The following is a 20,233-nucleotide window of genomic DNA, read 5'->3' as shown; positions in this document are numbered from 1 at the left end:
TATAAGACGACTGGGCGTATAAGACGACCCCCTATTTTTCAAGTGAAAACATAGGTTTTGGGCAATACTCGCGGTATAAGACTACCCCCCTTCTGAGGCAACACCATTTAAAAAAAACATTAGAACGATTAAAAAATACAAAGCAAGAATGCCAACTACTCATCCGCCATGCTGTGTTATGTCATAAAGTAAATCAAACAATAATAACACAAACAGAGATCTATTGAATGCCACAACTCTGGAAAGTAGAATTTTTCACTAACCAAACCTATACCACTTTTGGGTTACAGTCTATGGGAATTGTCCACCAAAATGCATTTAATAACCCCCCTGTCATATGTCCCAGATTTACCTGTCCCTCTTGGGTGCCTGGGACCTCAAAGGCAAATAGCAGGATGTATAGTAGTAGATCAGTGAATGGATTTACCCAGGGAAGTATGGTGAGCGGTGTATTATTATAATGAATACAACGCCTGCTTGGATTGGCAGAGGCTGTAGCATCATCAGCCCTTGCCTCTCTCTCTCAAAGCCAATCCGAGCAGGCTACTCTATGTAGCCTGCTCGGATTGGCAGAGGTTGTTACTCCAATCCAAGTAGGCTCTGTATTCATTAATAGAATACATCGCTCGCCGGGATTGGCTCAACGGCGTATACTGTTTGTAGCTGAAGCCACATACAGTATTAGCAGACATTTGGGGGCTGACATCTATCGGGCAGCATTGTATACCTGTATACCCGGCGTATAAGACGACCCCCGATTTTTGGGCATTTTTTTTAAGTGTAAAAGGTAGTCTTATACGCCAGCAAATACAGTAATAGACTAGGGCAACAAGGACAATGAGAGAAGTAATATTTCAACCTTCCTTTTATGTAACTTCTCCTAGACCCAATGCTCATTTTTCAGAAACCTACACCTGTAAAAACCTGTATGCTTTATCGCTTGCATTAAATTATAATCCCCCATTTGGTCCATTTTTATTGATTTTCTTTGGTGAAAAGTCAAGGACCTCTTTTAATTTGTATTAGCGTGAAAATGGGGATGCACATTGAAGTAATGGTTTGTGATCTCTGTATGTCGCACAGGAACGCTGGACATGAAACTGAAGCTATGTAAATTCTGAATGATGGAGTGTTCATGGAAAGTCCTTGTGCTGCTAGTTTTTACATCGCTGGGCATTCAATACACAGCCATCAAGTCTCTCAGGACAACCTTGAAGTCATCGTGTGCCAACATGATGGTAGAAAACCGATGTGGGCACCTAAAAGGTGAGAAAATAACTTTGCGTCTTTTCTCAACAAATCAACCTTGCTATTTGGTAAAAACATGCCATTCTAAAAGGTCTATGATCCATAATCTGTCAATATTATATTAAAGTGTATTTAAAGGAGAAGTATGGACAAATCTTTTCTGGTCATACTTCTCTTGTGAGTCACAGCAGTGGATTTACTATTGCTCTCCCGTGACCCTGAATCAGCCGACAGCAGGTTCTGACATCAAAGGCTCCAGGCTCTGGAAGGATCCCGACAGTCCACCCAGATGCTTGATCTGCAGCTGGCTTAGCTTCTCAGTGTGCCGTTGAGAGCCTGACCCAGCTGCTCCCACCCCCTCCATAGTCCGGCTCTCCAGTAAGAGCTGGAGGAGCAGAGCGGTTACTGACAGTCGCCACTCTTTTCTCTAGGAAGACCAAGAACTGAGTGATCAGTGGTCCTGTGATCATCCTCAGTTCTCAGGCTGAGAGCCAGCAGGTAACAGTTGCAGTTTCAGATCAATGCTGCAGCAGCAAGGTGAGTATAGATGTTTGTTTTTTGTATTCCCACATTTATAAAGATATTAAAATGAGGGAATTCTTTCCTTTAGCCAGATTTCTATCCATTTACAAACTGATCTTTTCAAGCCTGTAGACTTTACCTTGCATCAGGGGTGCCCAACCTTTTGAAGAGCGAGGGCCACTTAAGCGACTTGATAATCGGTCGCGAGCCACAATGAACGTAGCGGGTGGATGGCATTTCTGTGTCTGCTCTGCATTTGCAGAGCAGTCACGGACGCAGCCCACAATACCTTTTAACGGATCGTATTGGAGGTAGAACACAAGTCGGTTTATGTCTGCCACTAGAGGGTCCAATTGGTCGGACTGACCGCGTGAAAAGGGTCCAAGTCTGCTTTCACACTGATGCGCTGTGGTTTATCCGCACCATGTGTGCAACGCAGTGTACCTTTGGCTTTCTTGCAATTTGCAATCGGCTTCTATTATATTCTGCAGGTTTGGTGTACTTTTAGAAAGCTCACCAAACTCGCAGGTAATAATAGAAGTCTATGGCTCAGTGCAGGTGAACTGCTCTACACCTGCGCATGAGTTTGAAAGGAACCCAGTAACCACTGCAGAAAAGATATGCCCATACATACACACACTAATTTTAGTAATAAACTGACCTTTAATAACCGTATTGTTTAAATTCTATTCTATCCCAGAGCAGGAGGTCACGGTCCACATCAGAGGGCTCCGCGGGCCACATGTGGCCCCCGGGCCACTGGTTGGGCACCCCTGCCTTACATATTAGCCGCATGTGGGGAACCACTTTTGCAAAATCCAAGTATACCACGTCCACAGCCACCCCTCTGTCCAAGGTTTTACTTATCGTCTCATAAAAAGAATTCAGGTTTGTTTGACAACTTCTGTCTTTCATGAATCCATGCTGTCTGTTGCTTAAAATATTTTTTCCAGCAAGAACTCATCTATGTGGTCTTTTATTAACCTCCCTGGAGGTATAATTATGTCAGGAATTTTGTACCAAAAGTGGTACAATTTTTTGCATGGAAATTTGGTGTTATGTATTGTAGGCCTGCAATTCTTAGTGATTACTTACTTAACCACTTACAGACCGGACCATTTTTCTGGTCAAAGACCAGACCACTTTTTGCAATTCGGCACTGCGTCGCTTTAACTGACAATTGCGTGGTCATGTGACATGGCTCCCAAACAAAATTGACGTCCTTTTTTTCCCACAAATAGAGCTTTATTTTGGTGGTATTTGATCACCCCTGCGGTTTTTATTTTTTGCGCTATAAACAAAAATAGAGCGACAATTTTGAAAAAAACGCATTATTTTTTACTTTTTGTTATAATAAATATCCCCCAAAAATATATAAAAAATATTTTTTTTCCCTCAGTTTAGGCCGATACGTATTCTTCTACATATTTTTGGTAAAAAAAATCGCAATAAGCGATTATTGATTGGTTTGCGCAAAAGTTATAGCGTTTACAAAATAGTGATAGTTTTATGGCATTTTTATTAATAATTTTTTATTCTTTTTTTTTTACTAATAATGGCGGCGATCAGCGATTTTTATTGTGACTTGCGACATTATGGCGGAAACATCGGACATTTTTGACACATTTTTGACACATTTTTGACACATTTTTGACACATTTTTGGGACCATTGTCATTTATACAGCAATCACTGCTATATAAATGCAGTGATTCCTGTGTAAATGACACTGGCAGTGAAGGGGGTTAACCCCGCGATCGAGTTCACGGGACCCGCGACCGGACTCATGGGGGTTCCGACCGGCACGCGAGCAGGGCGGCATTGAAGATTGGACGTACCTGTACGCCAATATGCCTGCCCGTGCCATTCTGCCGACGTACATCGGCGTGCGCTGGTCGGGAACCGGTTAAACCTGACCAAACAAGACTCTAGTAGACATCCCAGATGTAAGAAATTTTGAAACATGAATCATGAATTATAATCTAATAAATAATATAATTTTATTCAATAATGTAATACAAAATAATGAAATTTGTCAAACAAAGAAAATTCAATAGACATCCTGAGTGGGATACATTTTGAAACAAGGTACAGCGCACAGTCCGACATCACAATCCGGACAATGGAACCTGGTTTCTTTTTGGACTTTCCATTGCCATCTCTCTTTGAACAGCAAACCACGCACATCCTGGTAGGTGCTGCCTTTTTTGCGGTTGGTGGTATGTACTTAGTCCATAAAGTGACGACCATTAAGGTGTTCTGGGTTGGCAACGTCAACAGCACGTCGTCCAGGTTTGTTCACAGCTACTGATGGCATCTGGTGTTTGACAAAAATCTGCTCAGCCACCTTCAAGATAAAATCAGAATGAACAAGAGGCTTGTCACTCTTTGCTCTGTACAGGATATATGCATTCCAAAGGCATTGTTGCAGAAGATGCCTGAAAATCTTTTTATAACATTTTTTTGCTGTTTGCGCATAGCCGGATAAAATGTCATTGCCTGATCAGCTCTGTCGACAGCTCCCATAGTGCTATTATAGTCTATCATGACTTGCGGCTTCAACACATCTTTCCTACCTTTTGTGTGGACCATGGCAGTGGAGGTATTGTGCACAGTACTCATGAGATACACGTCCTTCTTGTCTCTCCATTGCATTACCATCATCTTACCCTTCTGCCACGCAATAATTTCTCTGGTTTTTAGTTTTTTCTTAGCAAACATAGATGGCATGTCACGTCGGTTAGGCCTAATGGTACCCATGCATCAGTCTTGTTTTGTAGCTAAACCTCAAACAGTTTTGGATATGTGTAGAAATTGTCCATGGTCACACAATATCCCTGGTTCAGCAATGGCTCCAGCAGTGTGAGGATTGATGATGTGGCCATCCCATAGCCGCTGAACCTGGGGTTGAACTTCGTGCATTTACCGGTGTAAATGACCAAATTCCAGATGTACTCAGTAGATGACTTGCAGAGGAGCATGTAGGATTTGATGCCAAACCAAGCTCTTTTGGATGCAATAAACTGTATCCAGTTTAGGCGTCCCTTGTAGGCCATCAAACTTTCATCCATGCTGACGTCCCTTTCTCGGATGTAGGTCCGCTGTAAATTGGTCACAATAATTTGGCATACCTCTCAGATTTTTTTTAGTTTGGGCGCAGGATGCGTAGCCTCATCAAATTCTTCATTGTTCGTGCAGTGAAAATACTTCATGATGAGGGAAAACCGGTATTCTGACATCACCAAAAAAACGGAGTGGCCAGTAACTTATTGGTGGTCCAGTACCATTTCTGGAGTGGTTTCCCCACCACCCCCTGAAGAATTCATGAATAAATGTGCCTAAATTAGCGAAAAAATAAAAATAATGTAGTCGGTATCCTCATCCTCATAAATTTAGTATAGAAAAAGAATTAGGGGAAGGGGCCTATGCATGCCATATCTGGCCTTTAGCTCTCTCTCTACCTGGGGGGTCCTAATGCGCTATACATTTGCTTTATTAGGATCAACATTTACAGCCAGACGAATTCAAGGCATCTCCTGCCTCTGGTATTGGGGACTGACGATAGGGGATTAACCCTATGCCACTACTATATTAAGCCGCCTTTCCAAAGAACCATCTGCCATTACTGCAGTCATCTCTAATGTGGATTTTACCTTGATATCTGCTGATAAGTATACCGGTATGCAAAAAAACAAAAAACAAAAAAAAGCCTACTGAAGTGCTTTTAAATATATTAATTGACCAATGATATAACAATACATTAAGACTGATGATATTGTTATTATTTTCTTCTTCCAGCCGGCTCTATTTATTTAAACCTCCCGTGCCCGCCCGAGGGTGGCTAAGCCCAGAGGGTGGGAGCCACCCGTGTTCCAATTTTGGTCCGTAACTTGGTTCCTTATAGCGGTGAGCCATTTGCTCTGCAATACTAAAAATGTTTATGATTATAAAAATACACTGTACAATAAGATTTTTGACATGTGTTCTGTATACCTCATCAACAATGTTGACGCTATATGTTTAATTATAGATTTGTACCAAGATTTTCCTGAAGAAGCGACAATAGTCGCGAAACTAGTTGAAAAATACGATCAACTTGGACATTAATCGTACCATCTAAATACACTATTGTGTGTTGTAACTATGTTGTTTGTCAACAAATGTTTTTTAAATTTATATTTTTTCTTTGTTTAAATAAAAACTATTTTAACTATATTTGCTATATTTTCTGGGTATCAAGATAGTTCTTTACTCCACTGGGGGATGTTCGGCTAGTCCATGGTTGGAGTGTTCCATGCATAGGCCCCTTCCCCTAATTCTTTTTCCACCCCCTGAAGAATGATGAATTCCAGAAACTGTCAGATGTCCTCTTTGGTCACTAGTTCCCACTTTCTGCTTCTGGAAAACCTGGCATGCAGTGTAGCCGATTGTTGCTCTTGGTAGCGATTTGTCTCTGTGACAATTTTTTCAATTATATCCTCAGTGAGGAATAATTGCAGGTATGCCAGAGGGTTGTCACGCTCAACATCTACCTTCATCCCAGGTGATCCAGTGAAGGGGAATCTTGGGGGTGCTACCTGGTCCGTATCGCAGTCAATAGGGCACCAAGTGCGTACATCGCTGAGGTCAGGTGCAGGATCATCACCGTTTTCACTCGCCAGATCAGTGTCAGCGCCAGATGACAAATCTCCCCGCGACTCACTATTGCTCAGTTCTGCGAGCAACTCCGTGTCACTGTCACTCAACTGGTCCAAAAGTGCTTTTGTAGGGAAGTGGAGCTTTTTTGATGCCATGTTAGAAATATTTTATGGCCACAAATTACAGTAAAATGGCAGGCAAAGGGCACTGTACAGTGATCAAGTGTCAGATCTGAGATGATACAGTGTAATCCTGTATCGCCACTTTTTATGTGAGTTTATGTGTGTTTCACTTTAAAATTTCCCACCCAGTTCGGCTCCCATGCGCTGCTGCTGCTCGCAGGGAACAGAACCCACAAGTCAGATGCCGGTGATCTCGACGGCAATCACAGCGGAGGGCAGCAGAGGACGTCGCTGGATTGCCAGGAGAAGGTAAGGGACTCCACTGGCAGCTCTGCATTTTTTTCCCCGAGCGTGACTCGGGGTTACCACTCCTGGCAGAGAAAGTCAACCCCAAGTCACACTCGGGAATACCGCCAGGGAGGTTAAACTCTCCAGAATCCTTCCGACTATAGAAGTTCAACTAACAGGTCTATAGTTACTTGGTAAAGACTTTGCTCCCTTTTTAAATATGGGCATTACATTGGCCCTACGCCAATCCAGTGGTACTATTCCAGTTATTAAAGTGTCCCTAAAAATAAGAAACAATGGCTTTGAAATGACAGAGCTCCATTATTTTATGATTTGTGGGTGGATGCCAACTGGTCCAGGTGCTTTATCTACCTTTATTCTGTCTAAATATTTCTGGGCCATATCACTTTTGAACCATTTTGGATTTGAGCTCCCCCATGCTTCTTTGCATAAACAGAGCTGAAAAAAAGATATTTGACTTCTCTTTTTCCCCAGTCACCCACTTTGGATTATTGGAAAGGGCATACATGCTCAGACCTGACCTTTTTACTATTAATATATTTTAATAATTTTTTGGGGTTTGTTCTACTGTCTTTTGCAATCTGTCGTTCCTTTTGATTTCCCTTTTTCATATTCTGTTATATTTTTTGTAACATTTAAACAATGATAGCGTTCTTGTCATTTTTATCTTTTTTTAAAAAGCTTTTTTTCTTATTTTTAGTTTTTTTAACTTTGGCTGTGAGCCACATAGGTTTTATTTTTAGCCTTTTAAATTTACTGAGCATGGGAATATTCGCATACAGTCTTTTTGAAGAATTCCCATTTCTGTTCTGTGTTGATAACTATGCCAATATTCCTTCCCAGTCTAATGCCCTGTACACACGATATGATTTTCCGACAACAAAATCTATGTTTTTTTTCTGACAATTCTTGTCGGAAATTCCGAATGTCAAGAACGCGGTGACATACAACACGTACGATGAGCCAAGAAAAATTAAGTTTAATAGCCAGTGCGGCTCTTGTGCTTGATTCTGAGCATGTGTGTAACTTTGTGCGTTGAAATTGTGTACACACGATCGGAATTTACGAGAACGGATTTTGTTGTTGGAAAATTTGAAGAGCCAGATATTCCGATGGAAAATGTCCGATGGAGTCTACACACAGTCAGAATTTCCGACAGCAAGCTCCCATCGAACATTTTCTATTGGAAAATCTGACTGTGTGTGCAGGGCATAAGTCTTGGTAAGCCCCCCTCATCCTTGGAAAATTTTCTCTCTTAAAGTTAATTGTATTTATATATCCAGTATGAGCTTGTTGCTTACAGCTAACATTAAATTAAATCATGTTATGATCACTGCTACCCAGATGTTCTTTTATATGAATATTTGTAATAAGCTAGGCATGGTTTGAGAATACTAGGTGCAGCGGAGCATCATTCCTAGTCAGGGCCTCAATAAACTGGACCATAAAATTGTCCTGTAATAGGTTTATACATTTTTTGCCCTTTAACTGTTCCAGCAGTGCCATTACTCCAGTCGGGGTAGTTAAAATCCCCCATTATTATCACTATCCCAGCCCACCACAGCCCTTTCTATCTATGCAAGGAGCAAGGAGGAGTCCCCACCTCCTCATTAGCACTGGGAGGTCTATAACAAACTCCAATGATAACCTTTGCAGTACGCACACCCATGTACAGTTCCACCCATAATGCTTCAGACTCATCATACTCTCCATCAACTAGGTCCTCTTTCACACTTGTTTTGAGATCACTTCTCACATAGAGATAGACACGACCACCCCTCCTTTTTACCCTGTCTTTCCAAAATGTGAAGCCCACAAGCACTATCTTCCGGGATACGGTGCAGCTGAGCGACTAGCATGCACTGCCCGTTCTTGCGCATGCACAGTATGAAGAGCTCGCAGCGCGGCTAACTTCTCACGTTGCCATCCCAACAGGCGACAGCGGCGGAAGCGCCCGCCCCATTGTGATGGCAATGGAAGTATCTTGCGATGCTAAGCGGCGGCGATCTACCCTGACTCCTGCGAATTATGACACCAAGCTCCCAGGAGACAGTGCGCCACAGGAAATTACATGATTATCTGTGGGTGGGAGAAGGAGGAAGGAAGAAGTAAAAGAAACAAGGTAAACTATCAATGAAAAAAATATTGGCAATAATATATTAAATAAGAAAGTTAAAAAAGTGGGTGGAACTCCGCTTTAAGGAGCCTCCACCTTCCATATATTCTGTCATTGGTTCCAACACGGACCAAGACAGCTGGGTCATGCCCAGCCCCTCCAAGTAATTTATCAACCCTGTTCACCACATGCCAAACCCTGGCACCAAGGAGACAGCAAACCATTTGGTTAAAGTGATCATGGCGACAAATGATTCTATCCTTCGGATTATAGAATACCCTATGACCACCAACTCTCTAGTGCCTACCTGCACTACCCTCACTATCCCTGCTAGATGGGCTGCTCTCCCAGCTGTTAGGGATAGCAGTAACATCTAGGGCTGCCACTCCCACATCTTCATCCAACTTGGCAAACCTGTTATGCCGCGTACACACGACCAGACTTTTCAACGGACTAGGTCCGATGGTCTTCCTGATGGACTTTCGGCGGAGTTCCGACTTTCCAAATCAACGGACTTGGCCACACACAATCAAACCAAAGTCCGACGGATTTGAACGTGATGACGTACGACTGGATTAGAATAAGGAAGTTCATAGCCAGTAGCCAATAGCGTCGGTTTTTGTCCGTTGGACTAGCATACACACGAACCTGGGTCCGGCAGAGTTCCGGATGAAAAATTAGAAACTTTCTATTTCTAAAGTTCGTTAGATTTTTGGACAGCAAAGGTCCGATGGAGCCCACACACAATCGAATTGTCCGTCGGATTCGTCGGAAAGTCCGATCGTGTGTACGCGGCATTAGGGTGCTCAAACCCAGGGCTGGTCTTCCTTTTCTGTGAGCCTCTACCATTCCCTTTTAACTACATTAACCCACCTTCCTACCTGACAATCCTGACATACTAGCAACCTGCTTAGTCAGCAGGGGACCCCTTTCAAGGTTGTCAGTTCTGCCCAGTGTTGCAATTTGGTCCTCCAATGTGAGCTTCCAGAAGGGCGACCTGCTCACACCTATCGCAGCAGTATCTATCCTGGAGCTGTTGCTCCATTGTTGTATACATGCGGCACACTGTGCACTGCACAAAATCTTCAATCTTTCTAGAACACATTTTCCCAGTTACAATAATAATATTACTAACAGGAAATTTCAGATGTTACTTAAAGGCTTAAAGACTCCTGTTATAATCTCCTGTTATCAACTCTGGTTTTTAACTCACCACTTATGTGGCGTGCACACGATCAGACTATCCAGCGGACTTAGCCCAGCGGACAAACCACAGGACTTTGAAGCGGAGGTCCACCGGACTTTCTGAACGAGCGGACCTGCCCACACAGGACTGGACTTTTTCGGCGGGCTAAGTCCGGCGGACAACCCGGCGGACTATGGCGGGAGTTTGCCTGACTTTTGAAATGACCGGACTTGCCCACACACAGAGGAAAGTATGATTTACACTTCTATCTCTGAAAGCATTCTTCATTTACAGCATTTTTTTCACACCTGCCTAAACCTTTTCCACAGTAATTTATAAATATATATATATATATTTTAATATATATACGTACATTTTTATATAGGATTTTTTTTCTTTTGAAGATGTCATGCATTTTCCACTGCGGTTTCTCTCTTTTCCCAAGTGTTGTTATCTCTACAGATCATTACCATTTTATAAGCTCCGCTCGACACATCATCCTAGCGCCCAGCACACCTACTCCCAAAAACAATTGTACAGGCACCTGATTGATATCTGCAGCATTGCTCCCGCCGTGTCCACTTGCTATAGTGATGCTTTGTTCCTGTTTAAGCAGTTAGTGTTTTGAACAGTCGCAGTAAATGTCAGCAGTTTGGGATCGCTATCTTACTGCTGTCACAGATACTCATATATACTGATGTATCAAAGATGTGTGTAAACAGCTGGAAATTGGCTCATTCAGCTGAAATTGCTACCTTTGCAAAAAAAAGAAAATAGATCTAATGGCCAAATACTTTAATGTGCCTGGATGATACATAGTGCTTGTTAGACAGATAGGAGAAAAAAATGACAGCTTGTTTTTAGTTCGAAGTTACAAGGCTTCTCAAAGTAGCAAAAAAGCAATAATAAATTGCTGCGGAAACGCTTACCTGCCAAGTTAAGACATATATGTGGAAACTGTTTTATCTGCCAAAATATTTTTAAATGAAGTCACATAAATACCCATACCTCCTGTGATATATGTAACAGATATATTAAAAATAAAAACAACACATATCAAATAATGCTAAAGCAGAACACCAGGGTAAACAAAAGTTAACCTTTGCAGTAGTTCAATGTTCATGAAGCAGACCCATGTGCATGGGGTGAGATGAATGGCAGCCTCAGCCCAGGCCCCAGACAGACCACGCCCTCAATTCATTTCACTCCGCCCCTCGGAGCTTAATCATGGGGTGGGGAGTTCTGAGCATAAGGGATTGTTTAACCACTTAAGCCCCGGACCAATTCGCAGCTATAGGACCAGGCCCCTTTTTGCAATTCGGCACTGCATCGCTTTAACTGACAATTGCGCAGTCGTACGACTTGGCTTCCCCACAAATAGAGGTTTCTTTTGGTGGTATTTTTTGATCACCTCTGCGGTTTTTATTTTTTTCGCTATAAACAAAAATAGAGCGACAATTTTGAAAAAAATTCAATATTTTTTACTTTTTGCTATAATAAATATCCCCAAAAAATATATAAAAACATTTTTTTTTCCTCAGTTTCAGCCGAAACGTATTCTTCTACATATTTTTAGTAAAAAAAAATCGCAATTAGCGAATTATTGATTGGTTTGCGCAAAAGTTATAGCGTTTACGAAATAGGGGATAGTTTTATGGCATTTTTATAAATTTTTTTTTTTACTAGTAATGGTGGTGATCAGCGATTTTTATTGTGACTGCAACATTATGGCAGACACAACGGACATTTTGACCCAATCGCAGGACACCAGTGGCCATCTGGCCTACGGTCACGGAGCGCAGGACCGCGTCGGGAGCGTGTCGCCGCTGGCGCGCTCCCGACCCACGGCTGGGCACTTAAAGAATCACGTACCGGTATGTAATTGTGTCCAGCCGTGCCATTCTGCCGACGTATATCGGCGTGAGGCAGTCCTTAAATGGTTAAAAGGGCATCATTGGCTCTCATGTGATAGAAATGGATGACACACAGGTGCTCAAGCAATCAATCAAGTGGACAAAAACGGCCACAGACATTAAGAACCCTTTCACACTGAGGCGCTTTAAAGGTGCTATAGCGCTAAACATATTGCCTGCAAAGTGTCTCTCCTCTCACTCCATTGTGAAAGCCTGAGTGCTTTCACACTGGAGCGCTGCGCTGGCAGGACACTCAAAAAAGTCCTGCAAACAGCCTCTTTGAGGTGCTTTTAGGAGCGATGTATACACCGCTCCTAAAGCGCCCCTGCTCATTGAAATCAATTAAAAAACACACCGCTAGCGGCCGAAAAGCGCTGCTAAGAAGACGGTAAAGTGCCACTAAAAATAGCGGGGCTTTACCGCTGACACCCGGGTGGCTCAGTGTGGAAGTGCCCTAAAGTAGACATGGGCGCCGTCAATAAATTTGTTTCGTTCTGTTCCATTACGGTTCGTATTAAAATTAATCGTACTTCGTATTTCGTGTCCGAAATTCCTTCTCAATTCGTACGAAATACGAATTGCCGTTAGGTTCGTTAACTTGTACGAATGTTCGTTACGATAAATTTAAAGGCAAAAATATACCTCAATATGACAGTCGATGCTGATGGAAGTTTGGTTTTTATCCGAAATACAAAAGTCCGTTGAAGAATTTCCTATCCGAAATACGAATTTTCGTTAGATGAGGGGCTCCCACCATCCCTGTGCTGTGCTGACTTCCTCCTGGGGATTCGTAAACAAAAGTTTGTATTTCGTACAAAATTCGGACGCATGGCAATTCGTATTTCGGATCCTCCCGAACGTACGAATTTAGGGAAATTCGTACGAATTTGAGATTCGTACGAAACGAATCACACATGTCTACCCTAAAGCTTATCACTAAGATCAAGATTGCTATACAGCAGGAAAAGAATAACACAACTGCACAAAAATTACAAAACAATATTGTTAAATTATTCATTTTAGGTGACCGATGTAATTATTATTAATACATTATTCGTTTAAAGTGACCAATGTATTTATCCACGCAGAAGAAAAAGAAGAACATTTTAAAAACAACACATGTACAGTATCTCACAAAAGTGAGTACACCCCTCACATTTTTGTAAATATTTTATTTTATCTTTTCATGTGACAGTACTGAAGAAATTACACTGTGCTACAATGTAAAGTAGTGAGTGTACAGCTTGTATAACAGTGTAAAATTGCTGTCTCCTCAAAATAACTCAATACACAGCCATTGGCTGGCAACAAAAGTGAGTACACCCCTAAGTGAAAATGTCCAAATTGGGCCCAATTAGCCATTTTCCCTCCCTGGTGTCATGTGACTCATTAGTGTTACAAGGTCTCAGGTGTGAATGGGGAGCAGGTATGTCAAATTTGGTGTTATCGCTCTCTCTCTCTTACTGGTCACTGGAAGTTCAACATGGCACCTCATGGCAAAGAACTGTCTGAGGATCTGAAAAAAGAATTGTTACTCTACATAAAGATGGCCTAGGCTATAAGAAGATTTCCAAGACCCTGAAACTGAGCTACAACACAGGGGCTAAGACCATACAGCAGTTTAACAGGATAGGTTCCACTCAGAACAGACCTTGCCATGGTCGACCAAAGAAGTTGAGTGCACATGCTCAGCGTCATATCCAGAGGTTGTCTTTGGGAAATAGACATATGAGTATTGCCACCATTGCTTCAGAGGTTCAAGGGGTGGGGGGGGGGGGGGGGGGTCAGCCTGTCAGTGCCCAGACCATACGCCACATGCTGCATCAAATTGGTCTGCATGGCTGTCATCCCAGAAGGAAGTCTCTTCTAAAGATGATGCACAAGAAAGCCTGCAAACAGTTTGCTAAAGACAAGCAGACTAAGGACATGGTTACTGGAACCATGTTCTGTGGTCTGATGAGACCAAGATAAACTTATTTGGTTCAGATGGTGTCAAGCGTGTGTGATGGCAACCAGGTGAGGAGTACAAAGACAAGTGTGTCTTGCCTATAGTCAAGCATGGTGGTGGGAGTGTCATGGTCTGGGGTTGCATAAGTGCTGCCGGCACTGGGGAACTACAGTTCATTGAGAGAACCATGAATGCCAACATGTACTGTGACATACTGAAGCAGAGCATGATCCCTTCCCTTTGGGGACTGGCCCGCTGGGCAGTATTCCAACATGATAACCCCAAACACACCTCCAAGATGACCACTGCCTTGCTAAAGAAGCTGAGGATACAGTAAATGTGATGGACTGGCCAAGCATGTCTCCAGACCTAAACCCTCATGAGTATCTGTGGGGCATCCCCAAATGGAAGGTGGAGGAGTGCAATGTCTCTAACATCCACCAGCTCCGTGATGTTCTCATGGAGGAGTGGAAGAGAAATCCAGTGGTAACCTGAGAAGCTCTGGTAAACTCCATGCCCAAGAGAGTTAAAGCAGTGCTGGAAAATAATGGTGGCTACACAAACTATTGACACTTTGGGCCCAATTTGGACATTTTCACTTCCGGGTGTACTCACTTTTGTTGCCAGCGGTTTAGACATTAATGGCTGTGTATTGCATTATTATGCGGGGGCAGAACATTTACACTGTTATACAAGCTGTACATTCACTACTTTACAATGTAGCAAAGTGTAACTTCTTCAACGTTGTCACATGACAAGATATAATAAAATATTTACAAAAATGTGAGGAGGGGGAGTTACTTTTGTGAGATACCATATATGCTTTAGAACAGAATCAAAATGAATAAAAAGATAAGAAATTGCAAACCACAGATCGGTGTGTTACTGTGTACCATCAATGATTTAAAGCAGTGTGTGCCATCTATACAGTGCCTTGCAAAAGTATTCACCCCCCTTGGCATTTTTTGTGTTTTATTGCCTCACATCCTGGAATTAACATAGATTGTTTGAAGATTTGCATCATTTAATTCACAGAACGTTTCCACAACTTTGAGGATATTTTTTTTTTATTGTGAAGCAAACAACAAATAGGACAAAATAACAGAAAAGGTCAATGTGCATAACCATTCACCCCCCTAAAGTCAATACTTTGTGGAGCCACCTTTTGCGGCTATCACAGCTCCAAGTTGCTTTGGATAAGTCTCTATGAGCTTGCCACATCTTACCACTGGGATTTTTGCCCATTCCTCCTTGCAAAACTGCTCCAGCTCCTTCAAGTTGGATGGTTTGCGCTTGTGAACAGCAATCCCTTCCCTTTAAACCACTCAATGTGTTTGGGGTCATTGTCCTGCTGGAAGGTGAACCTCCATCCTAGCCTTAAATCACACACAGAGTGGTACAGCTTTGCTCAAGAATATCCCTATATTTAGCACCATCCAACTTTCCCTCAACTCTGGCCAGTTTCCCAGTCCCGACTGCTGAAAAACATCCCCACAGCATGATGCTGCCACCACAATGTTTCACTGTGGGGATGATGTTCTTTGGGTGATGTGATGTGTTGAGTTTGTGCCAAACATAGCCTCTTCTTTGATGGCCAAAAAGTTCAATTTTAGTCTCATCAGACCACAGCACCTTCCGCCATACATTTTGGAGGTCTCCCACATGCCTTTTTGCAAACTCAAAACGTGCCATCTTGTTTTTTGCTGAAAGTAATGGCTTTCTTCTGGCCACTCTGCCATAAAGGCCAACTCTATGGAGCGTACGGCTTATTGTCGTCCTATGTACAGATACTCCAGTCTCTGCTGTGGAACTCTGCAGCTCTTCCAGAGTTACCTTAGGTCTCTGTGCTGCCTCTCTGATTAATGCCCTTCTTCCCCGGTCTGTGAGTTTTGATGTGCAGCGGTCTCTTGGCAGGGTTGCTGTTGTGCCATGTTCTTTCCATTTGGTTATGATAGATTTGATGGTGTTCCTAGGGATCATCAAATATTTGGATATTTTTTTATAACCTAACCCTGACTTGTACTTCTCAAAAACATTGTCCCTTACTTGTTTGGAGAGTTCCTTGGTCTTCATGGCAGTGTTTGTGGTGCATCTTGCTTAGGTGTTACAGCCTCTGGGGCCTTTCAAAAAGGTGTGTATATGTAATGGCAGATCATGTGGAAGGGAGTTTAACAAGACTCGTGGCCACTCATTAAAATTAGAAGAAAAGAGGTTTAACCTTAAACTACGTAGAGGGTTCTTTACTGTAAGAGTGGCAAGGATGTGGAATTCCCTTCGACAGGTAGTGATCTCAGGGGGGGCGGGGGCATTGATAGTTTCAGGAAACTATTAGATAAGCACCTGAATGACCGCAGCATACAGGGATATACTGTAATACTGACATACACACATAATCACACACATAGGTTGGACTTTAGGTGTCTTTTTTCAACCTCACCTACTATGTAAACTACTATGTAACTATGTGACACTTAGATTGCACACAGGTGGACATCATGTCACTAATTATGTGACTTCTGAAGGTAATTGGTTGCACCAGAGCAATATACATATGCACATGCCAATTATCAGTTTTTTATTTCTGAAAAATAGTTTTATGTATACATTTTTCAAATTTGACTTCACCAACTTAGACTATTGTGTTCTGATCCATCACATATAATTCAGATTTAAAAATAAATAAACTAAAGGCTGTAAAAAACCAAAGGGGTGAATACTTTTGCAAGGCACTGTATATGTATTAATCAATGTATGTGACAAGGGTGGCCGGATGTGAATGGGAGTGAAGACGTGTGAGGAGTGAGAGCATGGAGCTGCTCTCCCGCTCCCCACCCTGCCTACCTTGAGTTCTTCGCTCCGCCTGGATCCTGTGTGCCCCGGGCTGCCTGGCGTTGCTTGGAGGCTCCCCTGTGCACTGCCTTTTCTGTGGCTTCCATGCCCCATGCTTGGGCGGAGATCCCCTACCTGAGCTGAAGTGCTTGCTGCCGCCGGGGCTCGGAGTACGGGGCCGCTGCTGCTGATGGGTGGTTGGTGGAGCAGAGGCCGAGAATCTCGCTGAAGATCTCGCGAGATTACGAACGGCTCCCGGGCTCCCGTAGTACTGCTGCGCTTTCCGTTCGGTTTGAATCAGGCGCGCGGACTCGTGCGGCGTGTCGTGCGCCCCAGGAGCTGTACGGCGGGCTGGGCAGGTGAGAGGGGGTGCCTGTAAAGAGCTACCTCTTCCCCTCTTACTCGCTGGTTTCTATCCTTCTCCTGTTTACCTGCCAAATACGGAAGGTGAGATGAGTGGCATTTAAATGTAACTGTACCGACTGCCTAACCTCATGGGGAAGTGAGGGGAAGATCTGGATGTCCTGTATGCTCTTCTTACGGATCCATGGATTATGCACCAGCAACTGAGATAAGTGTTTCTCCTTCTTCGGGTCTTTAATTATTATTGATGTGAACTACTGACCTGGTTTGCCCTACTCTGAATATACATTGTGAACACACTGTGAATACATGCATATGTTTGCAAATATAAATAACTCATTATAGGGCGGTGAGTCTCTCGCTATTGAGTCATTTGCTGAGGCTGGAAGTTAGGAGTTAACCAGCATCGTCCCCCTCTGATAAGCAGTATTATCTATACTTTTTTATTCTCCTCTTCTTCTGTGGGATATAACTATCTTTTTATTATTTGATTAGCTGATAAGCAGAAGCCGTCAATTTGTAAGGTGGGTCTTTACGTGGCTACTTAATCCAATTATGTCGAGAAAAAGATCCCCTGAGGAACAAATACCCGTAGAGGGTCAACAAATTACTCGTGCCGCCAAGGATAAAACTAATCAAATGGCGGCAGCATCAGCAGCGGCAAAATTGGAGCGTTACGCCCATTCTGGCCCAGTCTCACCCAGTAATTCAAGCACTCAGCGGGGAGATTTACATAATAAAGATACTAAGAACTTATCTGCTGATAGAAGGAGCCAAGGCCAACCTCTGGCCAACCCCATTTTACCAGCTGCTAAATTGGGGGGCAATAAGGGAGGGGGGGGGAGGAAAATTATCAATAGCAACAATAAATTCGGAAACAACGCTAAGCAGCTCCCATGCAGTGATGCCGAGTAATGCGGATGAGGAACCCACATTAAGAGACATTTTGAACGCAATTAAGGAATGCAAAAACTCGATATCCAATTTTGATGAACAGCTAAAATATATAAAGGAGGAACTATTGTCCATGAGACAGGAGTTGAATAGGACTATACTAAGAACTACCGAGCTTGAGGAACGCATGGGTGCAATGGAGGATGAGTTGAGGCCTATGAGGCTGGAAATTGATTCATTTAAAAAAGCAGCTACTACACAAGCGGATAAACTCGACGAGATGGAGAATAGGAATCGAAGAAATAATATTAGGGTGCTAGGTCTCCCTGAAAATTGCGAGGGGACTAATCTAATAGGTTTTCTGGAAGGGTGGTTTCGAGAACTTTTCGGGGCGGAAACATTTACCCCGATATTCGCAATAGAACGGGCACATCGTACCCCGGGAAAAACCCGCCATATGGGGGAGCGTCCTAGGCCTATAATGCTTAAAATTCTTAATTACCAGGATAAAGTGTCTCTGCTGCGAGAGGCCAGAATGAGAGGAGACATTAGGTTTAAGGGAGCTAGGGTGTCTTTGTACCCCGATTTCTCTCCTGACCTCCAGAAAAGAAGAGCTGAATTTATACCAGTAAAAAGAGAAATGGTTAAATATAAGTTAGAATATGCACTCCTTTATCCAGCCCGCTTAAGGGTGACTGCACTAGGAAAGACGCTCTTTTTCAATACCCCAGAGGAAGCATCCCAATGGCTAGATGCAAGTAAAAAAGACCTATAAATATATATTACAGGGCAGTTGGGTGGTTTTCAAGGGATTCGGGGGTATATATTTTTGGGGGGGGGATAGGAATAAGGGGTAAGTTTGTTGAAAATTGTTACATTGGTATTATGCACAATATGAGTGGGGGGTAGGGGTTGCGCAGTAAGGGTGCGTGCAGTACAAGTGGGTATTTGTAGTGGGGGATAAAGGGTCCCCATGAGTGGGTGGAAAATTGGGGTGAGAGCACCGAGTAGGTTTGGTATGTGTGAGTGGTGGGAGTGTTGCAAGAAGGTCACAATTGTACCCCTGGGGGGTAGCCCTATGGGGCGAGGGGGTGGGAGAGGGAGGTTGGGGAAAGGGGAGGGGGGAGAGTTGAGGTGGGAAGGAGGGGAAAGGGAACAACAATAAAAATAACACAAGGACACAAATATTTGGGTGGGAGAGTTGGGAAGGGAGGGCGGGGTAAGGGAATGACAATAAAAGTAATACAAGAATATACAAATTTGGGTGAGGGAATGATAATAAAAATAATACAAAGATACATAAGCTTGGAGATGCACTATCTAGGAGGGGATGGGAGAAAATGGTATGCACTATATAGAGTATACGTATGTAAGATTAAGGGGAAGGGAAAAGGAGGGGAAGGTTCTTTCCTTTCTTTTTTTCTCTTTTCTGGTATTAATATATTTATACACTTTCTTCACCGTTTTTTCTGTTATTTTCAAAACTGCCCAATTGTTAGGTTATTAAGTAGGGATGCAGGGGAAAAGAATTAGGATAGTATCATGGAATGTGCGGGGCCTGGGAGACCCGACCAAAAGAAAAGTGGTCCTGTCAGCTTTAGAGGGTAAAGGACCCGGACTATTATGCCTTCAGGAGACTCACTTAACGGGCGATACGATTCGGTGCCTACAAGGTCGGAAATTCCAGACCCAGTTCCATTCCATATTCTCAACCTATGCAAGAGGGGTTAGCATCCTTGTTGACAGGGCGATTCGTTTCTCTTGCTATAATAGCTGTATAGATGTAGAGGGTAGGTATATTTTTTTATATTGTCAAATTGAAAATAGTCCCTACGTGATAGCCAACATATATGTCCCTCCTCCAGCTAAACTGGAGATTTTATACAAGCTATTAGCCTTTGTAATAGATAAACCTGATACCCCGGTGATAGCAGTGGGGGACTTTAATGAGGTCCTGGACAAATCCTTGGACAGGTTTCCAACTGGAAAAACACCAACGGCGAAAGAGGAAACGAGGTTAGCTCGTTTCCTACTTGAAGCTGGCCTATGCGATGCATGGCGCACTCGGCACCCGGGGGAGCGACAATATTCTTGTTACTCTGCAACTTTCTCTACACTATCAAGACTCGACATGGCTTTGGTTAAT

At 43.0% G+C, this 20,233-nt stretch overlaps 1 protein-coding gene across 2 annotated transcripts in view; it reads left to right on the top strand.

Annotated features, from left to right (window-relative positions):
• Positions 1-20,233, top strand: part of LOC143960158 (carbohydrate sulfotransferase 1-like) — a 177,424-nt gene that overhangs the window by 121,595 nt on the left and 35,596 nt on the right. For both annotated transcript variants that reach the window (XM_077468471.1, XM_077468470.1), the window contains one exon: positions 1,084-1,266. In XM_077468471.1, coding sequence (XP_077324597.1) covers positions 1,122-1,266 — 145 coding nt within the window. In that variant the 5' untranslated portion in view covers positions 1,084-1,121. The remainder of the gene's footprint in view (positions 1-1,083; positions 1,267-20,233) is intronic.

Source organism: Lithobates pipiens, unplaced genomic scaffold, assembly GCF_037356315.1.
Source record: "Lithobates pipiens isolate NorthernLeopardFrog02 unplaced genomic scaffold, aLitPip1_a1.2 Scaffold_8, whole genome shotgun sequence".
NCBI lineage: Eukaryota > Metazoa > Chordata > Amphibia > Anura > Ranidae > Lithobates > Lithobates pipiens.
The sequence above is the reverse complement of the archived record's forward strand: the minus strand, read 5'-3'. Positions and strand labels throughout refer to the sequence as shown.